The following is a 13,543-nucleotide window of genomic DNA, read 5'->3' on the forward strand; positions in this document are numbered from 1 at the left end:
GCTTGGCAAAATTCGAAACCAGCGAATTTTGGACTGTTTTTGACCCAGTTTGCGGCCCAGAAAACACAGATTAGAGGCTATAAAGTGGGGGAATGCATCCATTCATAATCACACTCTCATATTCACAATTTTAGGAGTAAATGTAGTTTTTAGAGAGAGAGGTTCTCTCCTCTCTCTTAGGATTAGGATTTAGGATTTCTCTTAGTTTTAGGAGTAACTCTCAATCCCAGGTTCTTTATTTTTATTTAATTTTTCCAATTTAATTTATGAACTTTTCCATGTTACATTTGATTCTCTATTTAATATATCTTGAGGTATTTCAGACTTATGATTGCTTTCTTTAATTTATTAAAGTTCTCGATTTATCCAAATTATTTTCATTCAAGTAGAATTTCTTCCCTTTTGGCTTTGGTTAAATAATTGGTGACTCTTGAGTTATCAAACTCATTGTTGATTGAAAATTGGAATTCTTCAAGAATTAATTCATCCACTTAACTTACCTTCATAGTTAGAGGTTAATAAAGTGGGAGAAAAATCCAATTCTCATTACAATTGATAAGGATAACTGGGATAGGACCTCCAGTTCTCATACCTTGCTAAGAGTTTATTTTGCAGTTATTTATTTATTTTTATTGCTCGAAAATATACCTGTGCGCATTGCCCAAGCTCCCAAAACCCCCAATTTACAATCTTCATAACCAATAATAAGAACATACCTCCCTGCAATTCCTTGAGAAGACGACCCGAGGTTTAAATACTCGGTTATCAATTTTAAAAGGGGTTTGTTACTTGTGACAACCAAAACGTTTGTACGAAGGGATTTTTGTTGGTTTAGAGACTATATCTACAACGCGACTGTTTTTATGACATTCTTTACTGGCAAAAATCCTAATGTCAAAATGACGCCGTTGCCGGAAAATTGCAAACGTGTGCCTTATTATTGGTTATTGTAAATATTTTATTTTTGCTTGTTTATTTGTTTTTATTTTTGTTTTTATTTTTGCTTTTTCTTAAGTTAAGAGGTTATTGGTTTTTATTTTAAAATTTTTATTTTTCAAAAAAATCAAATTTCAAAATTCAATTTTAAAAAAAAATTTCAAAAATTCAAATTTAAAAATTTTTCAAATTTCAAATTTCAAAAACTCAAATTTTCAAATTCGAAATTTAAATAACCTCTTAATTTAAATTTGTTTTTATTTTTGTTTTTAATTTTTATTTGCTATTATGAACTCTCACCCCTTTGGCTATGAGTCTGGTTACAATTATGTTGCAGGAAGAAGAAATTACAATGAGAACAGGCATCAAGGTTGGAACAATCAAAGATGGGAGGAGCCACAAGGATTTGATCAACCCTCATGGCAACAACCACCTCCAATGGACTATCAACAACCACCACTATATGCCTATGAACCCTTTTCCTCAACACAACTTTGAACTACCACACTCACAAGCCAACTACCACCATTCACCTCCATATGACCCTAACCCTCAACCACCATACCAACCACCTTATGAGCCATATGAACCATATATAGAACCACCCCAATTCCAACCCAATTACTCCCAAAAACCACCACTTCAATATTCATCATCTCTATATCCATCAATCCAAGAGCACTATGATCCTGCTTATGAAAGCCGAGTGCATCAAGAGACAAAGGATCGTTTCAAGGAAACAGTGGATCGATTTCAGGCAACCACTCAACAACTGGGGCAAGTATTAATTCAATGGGCTTCTAGACGCTTAAATACACAAGGATCAGCCACAGCCCCATGTGGACAGTCTAGTGAAGAACATAGCATGAAGGAGATACCAGAAACCCCAGTGGACAAGACAGAGAATGAATTCGTACTAGAACAAGTAGAAGAAGCTGTCATTGTTCAAGAAGAAGAAGAAGTGGTTGAAGACTTAGGAGATGCAGAACCTCTATGGAAAAGTCCAGTCATAGAGCCTCCTTCCAAGACGGTTGAAATTGATGCTGAGGATGGTGTACAACCTCCAAAGCATATCATAGTTGAAGACTTGGAAGAGGTTGATCAAGAGATGGAGATTCAAGAAGAAGAAGCACAACCTCCCATGCCCTTAGAAAGCAATGAAGAGGAGATTAAATTGGAAGAGAGCTGCCAAGAGGAAGAGGTTGAAATTGAAGAAGCTTGCAAAGAAGTGGTAATTATCAGAGAAGAGCACAAGGGAGTGGAACTTGCAATTTCATTAAAAATACCTCCCCCTAAGTTGCCATCATCCTTCACAACATTCAAGTGGGTAAAATTCATATCCCATAGCTTTCTAATCCCACTTGAATATGGGCTACTGGAGACGGATGGTCAACTTAGAGCTCTTTGTGGCATTAAGAGTAAGAGGAAAATGGTCAGTGGTAAGAATTGTCAAGCAAGGTTCATCATGGTTGGAAGCTTTAAGTTCAAACGCAAAGGTTGGTATAAAGCTCAACTGAATGGGTCTAGGAAGCTGTTTGGTCGCTGCAGTGGGAATTCAGATCACCTTTCACCCGACTGGAAAACTGCAGATCGAGACAAAAACGGGTGTAAAAGCAAGGTTTGGGATCCTGGAATCTGTTCTGACATCCAACACCCCGGGAGCCTAAGAATCTTTTTGAAGCTGCTCAAGGGTTTTACATGCCTAGTTTGGGACCCCGGAGGTTATTGGAATCACAAACACTGGTGGAGATTCCTGGATGAGTTCAAGCATAAGCCACCATAACAGGAAGCTCATCAAATGTCCAACTTAAGGACTTTAACTAAAAGTGCTAGGTGGGAGACAACCCACCATGGTATAATCTTTCCTTTTTTCAGTTATAATTTTATTTAGTTTTGTTTAATTTTGAATTTTATTGAACCTGGAGTTTTGCATCACATTAACACTGCATTCTGTATTTGTTTTCAGATAAAAAAAAAAGGAAAGAGAGCACGCGACGCGTCCGCGTCGCAAGGAGATGAGAGAATAATAAATTGAACAGAAAGTACGCAGGAGCAGCGCTAGAGGCGTGCCAATGGCACAAATCGTCCCACGTGACCGCGTCGCTGACGCGACCGCGTCGTATGGGAATAATGGCCTCCCACGCGACCGCGTCACCCACGCGGCCGCGTGACCTGAAATCGGCGTAAAAAGAGTGCATGGTCGAAAGTTGAGCTGGAGTTGGGCTGGACTCGTGCTGGTAGCCCAAGCCCTCCCACGCGAACGCGTGCCCCACGCGTCCGCGTCATATTGGAAATAAGGCCACTCACGCGATCGCATGCCCCACGCGATCGCGTCACCCTGGATTTTGGCAATACTAAGATTTGAACAGAGAGTTGTGCGACCGCGAGGCTGCACTCGCGCCACTAGCACAAACCAAGTCACGCGATCGCGTGCCTCACGCGTCCGCGTCAGCCAACCTTATCGCGCACCACGCGACCGCGTCACCCATGCGACCGCGTCGCTTGCGCCGCACAACATATCCAGATCAGCCAATTTTCTTATCTTTTCTTCTCTAATCCTTATTTTTCTTATCTTTTCTTATTTCCTTCTTCTTCCTTTCTTATCTTCTTTCCCTTCTCATTCTTCTTATTTTTCTTTTTATTTTATTTTAGTTTATTTACATATTTTCATTCATTGCATTATTGGTGTTCGAAATTTATTTGGGTCATTATTTCTATATTTTACTTGTGGATTATTAGAGGAATTATTTGACAATTATATATATTTATTTTTAAAGGGTTGCTCACATGTTCAATTTATTATTTTCATTAGATTATTTAACATGCATGCTATGTGTTTGTGAAAACGCCCGTATGGCATTGTGCACTGCTTTTCAGTATCTTTTATCCTACTACTCTGAATGCTTGCTTTTCATAAACTCCCTTTACTATTGTATTAATTGAAATTAATTGTCAATACAAACGTGATGGTTTGTTACAAAGTATTGCTTGGTCTATGCTACTCATGCCCTTTTCCGGCATGCCAATAAACATCTTGCATTCACTTGTCTTTACATGCACTAGCTATTTCCCATTGTTGGCTTTTCACATGTACTCGCGAGCATGTGATAATGTCAGTTATATCTTAATGTGCATCCATCACCACCTTTTCCGTTGTCTTCCTTGCTATATATATCTCTTTGAATTTAATTTACTTTCTCTTCCCTTTTTCAGGATGGCCACCAAGAAAGGAAAAGAGAAAGCCATTCCCAAATCAACAGCAAGGAAAGGAACAAAAAGAGCCCCAGCTGAGGAACCACAACCCCCATCCACTTGCACATCTTAGCATGCACCGAGGACGGTGCAATCTTTAAGTGTGGGGAGGTCGATACCGATCTCCATGGGTTAGTTACTTCCTCTTTCAACACCAATGTTTTATTTTATTTGTTTGTTCATTATTGCATTTGCATGTTTAATTACATATTTATTTGATTTTATGCATTTAGTTACTACTTGGTTAAAGTAATAAATTTCTTTTTAGGACTCTATTTTTGAAAATTTCACTAATTTAAATTGAAAAATTTTTATGTTAAAACTTGTTTGAAGTTGTATTTGGAACATGGTTTTTGAGCCAAAGAACACACAACCTGTGAGATTTGAGCTTATTTATATGGTTACATTATTTAACCATAAATATTTTATTCCTGTGTGTTTCCTTCTCTATGATTGTAATCTATTTTTTTTGTTCCATTCTATATGTCCAATATTTAGTGTATTTACATGCATGCATATGATTGAGGCCATTGTTTGATCTTAGCTCACTTATCCCAAAATTAGCCTACCTTTTACATCACCCTTGTTAGCCCCCTTGAGCTTTTAAATCCCTTCTGTTTTATAACCACATTACTAGCCTTAGGCAGAAAAACAAAATAAGAATCCCAAGTTGAATCCTTGGTTAGCTTAAGATAGATATTGTGTAAAATTTAAGTGTGGGAAATTTTATGGGAACATGGGATGATATGAAAAAAGTAGGGAATTAAATTGAATAAGTTATTTGAAAATTTGGGAAGCATGCTCATGTGAAATCAAAATAATTACATTACCATGTGTATTGAAGAAAAATATATTAAGTAATTAAATAAGGGGATACAAAAAAAAAAAAGAGAAGAAAAGAAAAATGAAAAAAAAATATATTACCCCAAATGCAAAATAAAAAGAATCAATGCACATGGGACAAAATTCAAAAATAAGTTTGATACATGAGCATGTAATATAAAAGTGGGAAAAATTTGGGTAGTTAGGTAAAGTATTTTAAAATTGTATAAAGTATGTATATGTTAGGTGAGATCTTAAACTAGTCAAGGATTCAATTTGTTAGCTCACTTAGCCTTATATATATATATCCTTACCCTTACCTTAGCCCCATTACAACCTTGAAAAGACCTCATGATGTTTGCATTGGTATACTAAATTTTGTTGATTGGTTAGATGAAGAACAAAGTTTTAGAAAGCATGATTAGAGAAGAGTAGAGTGAATAACCCTATACACTTGAGAGATTAGAGTGATATACACTACCAGTGAGGTTCAGTGCTTAATTCTATGTTCTCTGCTTTCATAAGCTATCTTCTTACAAGTTTACTTGTCTTTTACTGTAGTTGAATTAGTGAAATCTGATTTATGTTTGTCTTGAAGAGCTTATTTACTTTTTAACCAAGTAGGTAGAATCATTTCACATTTAGTTGCATTCATATAGATAGGTTGCATTTCATACTTCCCTCTTCATCTTTATAGTTTCTCTTGAGCTTAGCATGAGGACATGCTAATGTTTAAGTGTGGGGAGGTTGATAAACCACTATTTTATGGTTTATCTTGTGCTCAATTGAGTGGTTTTTATCTACTCTTTACCCACTTATTCATAATATTTGCATGGTTTTATATTTCCTTCCTGATTTTGTGCTATGATTAAAAACATGCTTCTTTGGTCTTAATTTTGATATATTTAATCCTCTCTTATTACCATTAGATGCCTTGATATGTGTGTTAAGTGTTTTCAGAGATTACAGGGCAGGAATGATTTGGAGGATGGAAAGGAAGCATGCAAAAGTGGAAGGAATACAAGAAGTTGGAGAAATTGCTAAGCTGTCCAGCCTGACCTCTTCGCACTCAAACGGCTATAACTTTAGCTTCCAAACGACGCGGTTCTAGTTGCGTTGGAAAGCTAACGTCCGGGGCTTCAATTTGATATATACTATGCTATAGTTCCCCTGATGCTAGGTGACGCGACCGCGTGATCCATTCGGCCGTGTCGCATTGACAGAAATCCAGCGTGGCAAAATTCGAAACCAGCGAATTCTGGACTGTTTTTGACCCAGTTTGCGGCCCAAAAAACACAGATTAGAGGCTATAAAGTGGGGGAATACATCCATTCATAATCACACTCTCATATTCACAATTTTAGGAGTAGATGTAGTTTTTAGAGAGAGAGGTTCTCTCCTCTCTCTTAGGATTAGGATTTAGGATTTCTCTTAGTTTTAGGAGTAGCTCTCAATCCCAGGTTCTTTATTTTTATTTAATTTTTCCAATTTAATTTATGAACTTTTCCATGTTACATTTGATTCTCTATTTAATATATCTTGAGGTATTTCAGACTTATGATTGCTTTCTTTAATTTATTAAAGTTCTCGATTTATCCAAATTATTTTCATTCAAGTAGAATTTCTTCCCTTTTGGCTTTGGTTAAATAATTGGTGACTCTGGAGTTATCAAACTCATTGTTGATTGAAAATTTGAATTCTTCAAGAATTAATTCATCCACTTAACTTACCTTCATAGTTAGAGGTTAATAAAGTGGAAGCAAAATCCAATTCTCATTACAATTGATAAGGATAACTGGGATAGGACCTCCAGTTCTCATACCTTGCCAAGAGTTTATTTTGCAGTTATTTATTTATTTTTTATTGCTCGAAAATATACCTGTGCGCATTGCCCAAGCTTCCAAAACCCCCAATTTACAATCTTCATAACCAATAATAAGAACATACCTCCCTGCAATTCCTTGAGAAGACGACCCGAGGTTTAAATACTCGGTTATCAATTTTAAAAGGGGTTTGTTACTTGTGACAACCAAAACGTTTGTACGAAGGGATTTTTGTCGGTTTAGAGACTATATATACAACACGACTGTTTTTATGACATTCTTTACTGGCAAAAATCCTAACGTCACCCACCACCCAGAGAAAATCAGAGGGACCATCCCAAACAAACAAACACAAACTGACCACCCAGAATCGGCAAATTCTCTAACTACACACCCCTGACAGCCCCAATTACCGAGATATACCACCAAATAGTAGATCGAGGTATCATCCCAAAAGCCCGACAACTCAAAGAAAGAACGGGCGGTAACAAAACCCTATACTGCGACTACCACCGAGGTTACGGGCACAGGACACAAGACTGTTTCGACCTAAAAGACGCCCTCGAACAAGCCATAAGAGACGGCAATCTCCCAGAGTTCGGCAAGATCATCAGAGAACCAAAATGCACGGAAAGAGACAGGTCACCAGAAAGAGAAGGACGCAACCCGAGAACACAAAAACAACCCCCTAGGAAAAGCCCATAGGATGACCCAACCATAATAGTAAACGTTATCACAGGCAAAGACGTATCGGGCAAGTCAAAATCAACACTAAAAAAGGACCTCAAAGTCCTGGCCGTCAGAAACCAAACTCTAATCACCACTGCCGACAACACGGTAACATTCCTACCTGAGGGCTGCCAGCACGACACCTCGGCCGAAGACGCCCCTTTCGTCATCTCAGCAAGAATTGGAACAGGACTAGTACGAAGAATACAGGTGGACACCGGCGCAGACTCCAACATCCTCTTCCGAGGAGCCTTCGACAAGCTCGGGCTCCACAACGACAATCTCCAAACACACCGCAACGGCGTCACGGGACTCGGAGACAACTTTCTCAAACCAGACGGTTCCATCACCCTCCCCCTCACCATAGGGACGGGTAACCAAAGGAAGACAATTCTATCCGAATTTGTGGTCCTCAAAGACTCCACTGCCTACAACGTCATTCTCAGAAGAAAAACAATCAATGAATTCTCCGCCGTCATCTTTACCAAATACCTCCTTATGAAGTTCACAACGGAAGACGGCTCCATCGGTACTATCCATGGAGACCGGGAAGTCGCAGCAGAATGTGACAACACCAGCCTAGCTTTACGGAAGAAGTCTCGCGACGTGGCTGGGATATTTCTAGCCTACCTGGACGCCCGACAAGACGGCCAACCTAGGCCAGAACCAGAAGGCGACATGGAAAAACTACAAGTAGGGCAAATCAAAGACGAATACACCTTCATCAACAGGAACCTCCCGTATGACCTTGAAGAGGATCTTTCCCAACTCCTGAAAAAAATAGAAACCTGTTCGCGTTCACACCAGCCGACATGCCCGGAATAGACCTCGACCTGATGTCCCACCGGATAGCTGTAGATCCCAAAGCCAAACCCGTGGCACAAAGGAGACAAAAAATGTCCCCAGAACGAGCAGCCGAGGTCAAAAGGCTAGTTAAAGCCCTACACGAAGCAAATTTCATCAGGGAACTACCCTACACGACGTGGTTGGCAAATGTCGTGCTAGTAAAGAAGTCCAACGGGAAGTGGCGAATGTGCGTCGACTACACGGACCTCAACAAAGCCTGTCCAAAGGACGCCTTCCCCCTACCGAACATTGATGGATTAGTAGACGCCGCATCCGGCCATTGATACCTCAGCTTCATGGATGCATACTCCAGCTATAATCAAATACCTATGCACCGACCTAACAAGAAAAAAACGGCATTCATCACCCCCGACGGGACGTACTGCTACACAGTCATGCCCTTCGACCTGAAGAACGCCGGAGCCACCTACCAAAGGCTCATCAACAAGATATTCCAGAACCTGTCTGAGACCAAATTAGAAGTCTACATAGATGACATGCTCGCCAAGATCGAATCCGGCGAGCAACTCATCAGCGACCTCAAGCTCATAATGAACACCCTACGAAAACACCGCATGCGACTCAACCCGGCAAAATGCGCCTTCGGAATGGAGGCAGGAAAGTTCCTCGGCTTTATGATCACACAACGCGGAGTTGAAGCTAACCCAGAGAAATGTCATGCCGTCCTTGAAATGACAAGCCCAAAAAACCTTAACGACATCCAAAAGCTCACCGGCCGGCTCACTTCACTATCCCGTTTCCTCGGGGCATCGGCACAAAAAGCAATCCCCTTTTTCAAACTGATGATGAAAGGAGCCCCCTTCAAATGGGAAGCAAAATGCGAAGAAGCATTCCAACATTTCAAAAAAGTCCTAGCGGAACCACCGGTTCTCACCAAACCCCAAACAGGGGAGACCCTTTACATATACCTTTCCATAATGGAAGAAGCACTCGTAGCAGCACTCATCCGCGAAAACAAGAAGAAAGAACAAAAACCCATCTACTTCATAAGTAAAGTCCTACAAGACACAGAAACTCGCTATTCACGCCTAGAAAAGCTAGCCTTCACGCTCCTCACGGCCTTTCGGCGTTTGCGACAGTATTTTCAGGCCCATCCCGTCACAGTCCGAACCGACCAAGCGGTCAAACAGGTACTATAAAAACCCGACCTAGCAGGAAGAATGCTAGCATGGTCCATTGAGCTATCCCAATTCCAAATAAAGTTCGAACCCCGAAATGTAATCAAAGCACAGGCCATGGCCGACTTCATCGCCGAGATGACGCCGGAAAACTCCACCCCCGAGTCATGGAAACTACACGTCGACGGCTCATCGAACATCACCTCCGAAGGAGCCAGAGTCAAACTCGAAAGTCAAACGGGGCCATAATTGAACAGTCAGTGCGATACGAGTTCCCAGTTTCAAATAATCAACCAGAATATGAGGCCTTTCTGGCAGGCCTAGCCCTAGCCAAGGAAGTCGAAGCAAAGGTCCTGGAAGTAAATACCGATTCACAAGTAGTCAGTTCCCAAATTAACGGAGACTACCAAACACGAGATCCCATATTCCAACAATACCTTGTCAAGGTAAACGAACTAAAAGAATGATTCAATCACGTAACCGTACAGCACGTCCCTAGGGAACGAAATGCCAGGGCAGACCTCCTCTCTAAACTAGCCAGCACTAAACCAGGACACGGCAACAAGTCGCTAATTCAGAAAGTCATTAGAACACCATCTATATCGACCATGACTAACGCCTATCTGACACTCTCTAGCCTGGGATCATGGACATACCCTATCCTACAATATCTCCTCAACGGAACACTGCCAGAAGACCCCAAGGAGGAAAAACGGACAAAAAGGGAAGCCGCCAATTACACAGTCATCGCAGGACAACTATACAAACGCGGATTCTCGCAACCCTTGCTCAAATGCGTCGAACCCGGGAACACGAAGTACATACTCTGCGAAGTCCATGAAGGCTGTTGCGGCCACCACATCGAGGGTAAAACCCTGGCCCAAAAAGTCATCCGGGCCGGATACTTCTGGCCCACGGTTATCTGGGACTCCATGTAGCTGGTAAAAAACTGCAACAAATGCCAAAGGCACGCCAATATCGACCAGGCCGTTCCGCACCACCTCAGCATCATATCGGCAGAACGGCCATTCGGATCCTGGGAGATAGAGTGCAAACACTTCCGGTGAGGGTTCGATGCTCAATTCCGTGATTCCCGGCTTTCATAAGCTTTCCTCTTGCAAGTCTACTTGAACTTCATTTTGATATTTAAATTGGTAGGATTCATGAGTCGTCATATAACCTTAGCCCTACCCGTTATACATGCTCTTGGAGGATTGATTTATTATTAACCAAGTAGGTAAAATCATTTGGTATTTAGTTGCATTCATATAGTTTAGGTTGCATTTAGATTAGTTCACATTGAATAAATGTTGATACCCTTTGCTTTCTCTTGGTTTAAGCATGAGGACATGCTTGGTTTAAGTGTGGGGAGGTTGATAAACACCATATTTAGGGTTTATCTTGTGTTGGATTTAGAGGGTTTTGTCAACCTTTCTCCCATTTATCCAATAAAAGAGCATGGTTTTGTAACTTCTCCGTTAATTGTGCTTAAGAGTGAAAACATGCTTTGTAGGTCTTAAAATAGCTAAATTTAATTCACCTTGATTCCATTAGATGCCTTGATATGTTTGTTAAGTGATTTCAGATTTAGGAGGCAAAGATTGGATCAAGGGAATGAAGAAAAAGCATGTAGAAATAGAGAACTCATGAAGAAATAAAGGAATCACAAAAGCTGTCAAGCCGACCTCTTCGCACTCAATCGACCATAACTTGAGCTACATAGGTCCAAATGATGCGGTTTTCAGTTGCGTTGGAAAGCTAACATCCGGGGTTTCGAAACGATATAAGATTTACCATAGTTGCTACACGTATGGTGACGCGTACACGCACTGTACGCGCACGCATTGTTGTTGCCATATGATCCACTTAAAGCAATACGTGGCCAGCAAATTCTAAAGCCTTGTGGGCCCAATTCAACTCATTTCTGATGCTATTTAAGCCAAGGATTGAAGGGGAATTGATATACTTTACATACTTTTGATCATTAGTCATAGTTTAAGTTTTAGAAGTAGTTAGAGTTAGTTTCTAGAGAGAGAAGCTCTCACTTCTCTCTAGGATTAGAATTAGGATTAGTTCTTAGATCTAGGTTTTCATTCATGCTTTCTTCTACTTTTGCTTCTCAATTCTTGTTGTTGCAATGATCATCCTTCTATTCTTTTGTTGTAATTTCTTTTATGTTGTTCTTATACTTTGTTGTAGATCTACTCTTGTCTCTTCTACTTTCTTCCAATTCCATTTGAGGTAATTCATAATAATTGTATCTCTTTTGATTGTTGTTATTAATTCCTTGCAATAATTGTTGTTAGACTCTACTCTTGTTATCAATTTACTATGCTTTTCCTTTATGCCTTCCAAGTGTTTGATGAAATGCTTGGTTGGATTTTAGTATAGATTTTGTGCCTCTTGGCTTTGGTAGAGTAATTAGTGACTCTTGAATTATCTAATTTCTTTGTTGATTGACAATTAGAAGTTGCTAATTGATTTGGATACCACTAACGCTAGTCTTTCCCTTGGGAGTTGGCTAGGACTTGTGGAATCAAGTTGATTCATCCACTTGACTTTCCTTCATGGTTAGAGATTAACTAAGTAGTAGCAATGGACAATTCTCATCACAATTGAGGAGGATAATGAGGATAGGATTTTCAATTCTCATAACCTTGCCAAGAGCTTTTCATAGTTGTTAGTTTATTTTCATTGCATTTTACATTTCTTGTCTCTTCCCCAAAAACCCCCAAAGATACTTCACAACCAATAACAAGACACTTTATTGCAATTCCTAGGGAGAACGACCCGAGGTTCAATACTTCGGTTTTTATTTAGGGGTTTGTACTAGTGACAACCAAATTTTTGTATGAAAGGACTATTGTTGGTTTAGAAACTATATTGCAACGAGAATTCATTTGTGAAATTCTAAACCGTCAATAGTCCACTCATCAAAAATGGTGCCGTTGCCGGGGAGTTGCAATGGTGTTGTGTTATTGGTTATTGTATATATGTGAATATTGTGAATATGTTTGCCTTTTGCCTCTTTGTTAGTTCTTGCTAGTTTTAGGATTTAATTTCCTTTCTTCTTATTTGATTTTGTTTTTATTTTCTCTTGCTATCATGAATTCTCACTTTAGTTATGAGTTTGGTTCTCACTATGTTGTAGGAAATGTGGACTTTTATGACAACATGTACCAAGGATGGAATACTCCAAGATGGGAAGAGCCTCAAGAAATTGATCACTCCTATTGGCAACAACCTCCAGATACTTATAGGTATAATTACCATCCTAATGCATGTTAATTTAATGGCTATGGTGGAACTTTATGTGAAAATCAACTACCACCATCATATGCATATGGCTCTTATCCTCAACATGAACCTCAACCATTCTCACAAGCCTCTCATTACCAAACACCTTCCTATGATCCATATCCATCACATAACCAATCACCCCTACCATATTCTTATGACCATTATGAGCAACAACCTTTGGAACCACCACAACCTTATCATGACTACTCTGAAGAACCACCTCAATACACACCATCTCCATACCCTTACCAAGAAGAATCACCTTCCTACTATGAACCCTCTCTCCAAAATAATGAACCCTCTTATCCACCCCAAGCCCCAATAGATGATTCTCTTACCTTGCTACTTCAAGGCCAAGCCGATATGCAAAGGAACACCCTAGAGTTTGTGACTAATTTGACCAAGGTAGTGCATACCTTAGCCTACCAATGCTTGACTACTCAAGGTGCTTCCATAGCCACATGTGAAGAATCAATTGAAGAGCATATCATGAAGGAGAGATTGGAAACTCTGGTGGGAAATGAGGGAGGTTATTTTATATTAAAGCAATTAGAGGAGCCTATGGTTATTGAAAAAAGAGAAGAAGTGGTTGAAGATTTAGGAGATGTTGAAAGTCCATGGGAATGTAGCATCATGGAGCATTCCTCCAAGAAGCTTGATATTGATGTTGAGGAGGGTGCGCAACCTCCAAGGCAT

At 40.0% G+C, this 13,543-nt stretch overlaps 1 protein-coding gene across 1 annotated transcript; it reads left to right on the forward strand.

Moving 5' to 3' along the window:
* The first annotated feature begins 10,155 nt into the window (after positions 1–10,155).
* On the forward strand, positions 10,156–10,485 carry LOC107636188 (uncharacterized). Its single transcript, XM_016339712.1, has one exon. The coding sequence runs from the start codon at positions 10,156–10,158 to the stop codon at positions 10,483–10,485; it is 330 nt and encodes a 109-aa protein (XP_016195198.1).
* The last annotated feature ends 3,058 nt before the right edge of the window (positions 10,486–13,543 follow it).

This window comes from Arachis ipaensis, chromosome B4 (genome assembly GCF_059453495.1).
Source record: "Arachis ipaensis isolate K30076 ecotype BB chromosome B4, ASM5945349v1, whole genome shotgun sequence".
NCBI lineage: Eukaryota > Viridiplantae > Streptophyta > Magnoliopsida > Fabales > Fabaceae > Arachis > Arachis ipaensis.